Genomic DNA, 2,199 nt, shown 5'->3' on the forward strand with positions numbered 1-2,199 from the left:
CCCCAAAACACACACACATACACATACACACGCAAACACACGCACACGCACGCACGCACACACACACACACACACACACGCGCGCGCGCGCGCGCATGTACGCACGTACGCACGATCCACCCCCCACCCCTCTCCCACACACACACACTTATCTACTGATCCCTCCTGCCAGGATCCCATTGGACGTGGGAGGTTCTCCGGATGATCTTGTCTCAGACTGATGACCTGTCCACCATTGGAAAGTCCCAGAACTTCATAGAGATGATCTCTGACGAGATGTTGGAGTCACAGGCTTCCCCTCGCGTGCTCAACTCTCATCTCTGGTTCGACTACCTCCCGAAGCAGGTACGATGGTGAGCTTTCGCGCAAGGGGTAAAGGTTAGATTAAAAGGGAAGAGGGTAAGAGGAAAGACACCGAATTCACTTTTACAAACAAGCGTACAATCATTTAATTAAACAAGCAAACAAAACAAACGAACGAACAAGTGCTAAAACAGCACCTGGACATGGATGGCTGGTGCCTCTATAAATAAATCATTGATGGTCAGGTCAGATGGAACAAATGTCAATACTACAAAATCAGTAAAATACCTAGGAGTTACGTTCGACAAATTCCTCCAGTTTAAGGAGTTATATATATAGCTGAAAAATATGAGAAAGGAATCAACACTCTTAATATTTTGAAATGCACAGCAGGAAAGATAAAAACATTGATATACAAAAATCTTATACTACCAAGACTTGCCTATGGAGAGGAAACATACGACCAGGGAGCAAAAGGTCAACTAGAGAAACTGGATACCACTCAGACTCGCAACTGTAAGGTCGTGAGTTCGAATCCCGCCAGGGGCCCGACGTTCTGTCCTTGGGAAACGCACTACTGTTCACGAATTTTCCTCACTTCACCCAGGTGGGAATGGGTACCTACCCAGCTGTAGACAGCGAAAGATCTTAAGCTTGCGTTGGATTTCACATTAACGGAACAGTTGATCATAAGCGACCTGAGCTTAAAAACAGTCTTCTGAATACGCACAATATTTCATAGACTAATTCTCCTGATGTCAAATTTACTTTACTTACTTTAATTTTTTCATCCTCTGTTGCTGTTAAGCGTCGAGGGGAGATGCAGTTTTCTATGGTTGGCCAGCTCTGAAGCTCTGAAGCTCTGAAGCTCTGAAGCTCTGAAGCTCTGAAGCTCTGAAGCTCTTTCAGTAGTGATATTATGTTTTCTTAGGATTTCCTTGAGACCCTCGACCCACCGTTAGTGAGGCCTTCCTCTTCCTTTATAGCCTGAGTTCTTGGTGCTGTAGGCTCTCGGGGCTGGCTGGCCAGGTGACATACGTAACAATAGACCAAACCTTTTTATTCTCGGTCTTTCTATGTAATGCAGGCAGGACTCAGTGCCGACAGCTGCTCTTACTTCTTCTTTTCTCTGCCTGTCTCGTCTTGTGATGTTAAGGGTTTTGCGGAGACATTTTACTGATTCAAAAATACTGTAAAATCATACTCCAAACTGCTCCCCAGGTAGCAGAGAAGAAGTTAAAAATCGTACTGACTGCCCGCAACCCCAAGGACACGGCTGTCTCGTTCTACAATCACCACATCAACTTGTCCGAAATGTACGGCTACAATGGACCGTTCAAGTATTGGTTCCAGATGTACCTAGACGGAAATGGTGAGTTGGTACTGAGTTTTTAGTTTTAGTAGAGGTTTTACGGCGCTCGCAACTACATAAGATCATATGAGCGCCAGAAGATTAGAGGTGTTACAAGGGAGTAAAAAACATAAAAAAGGAGGGGAGATAAAGACGATGGATGTTTGTTAGGATAAAAGGAGCAAACCACACCAGAGCACCCTCCAACCACCCATTTACTGAGTCTGTTGCTGACAGGAGAAATAGATGCATTATCTTTTGGGGGGTTTTGTTGTTGTTGTTGTTGTTGTTGCTGTTGTTGTTGTTGTTGTTGTTGTTTTTTAGTAAGTGTTTTACGATATCTTTTGTTTAATATACTTTGGGGAAACAAAGGACAAAAACGTAGACACACATAACATAGTTCTAAGGATAGGCAGATAGACAGACGGTCAGATGGATTTATACGGAGAACGTAGCAGAGATAAGTTATTAGGTTCATAAAAATGAAAGTCTTCCTGTGTGTCAACTTGATTACAGAGAGAAAATCACTCATACACACACACACA

At 43.7% G+C, this 2,199-nt stretch overlaps 1 protein-coding gene across 1 annotated transcript; it reads left to right on the plus strand.

Annotated features, from left to right (window-relative positions):
* Window positions 1–172: 172 nt before the first annotated feature.
* LOC101852034 (sulfotransferase 1A2) lies at window positions 173–1,675 on the plus strand (the record flags this gene model as incomplete). Its single annotated transcript, XM_005103367.2, is given in 2 exon segments — window positions 173–345; window positions 1,525–1,675. Coding segments are annotated over 2 exon segments (324 nt in total), but the record flags the coding sequence as incomplete, so codon positions are not given.
* Window positions 1,676–2,199: the final 524 nt, after the last annotated feature.

The sequence above is a fragment of the Aplysia californica genome, unplaced genomic scaffold (assembly GCF_000002075.1).
Source record: "Aplysia californica isolate F4 #8 unplaced genomic scaffold, AplCal3.0 scaffold00369, whole genome shotgun sequence".
In the NCBI taxonomy this organism is placed as follows: domain Eukaryota; kingdom Metazoa; phylum Mollusca; class Gastropoda; order Aplysiida; family Aplysiidae; genus Aplysia; species Aplysia californica.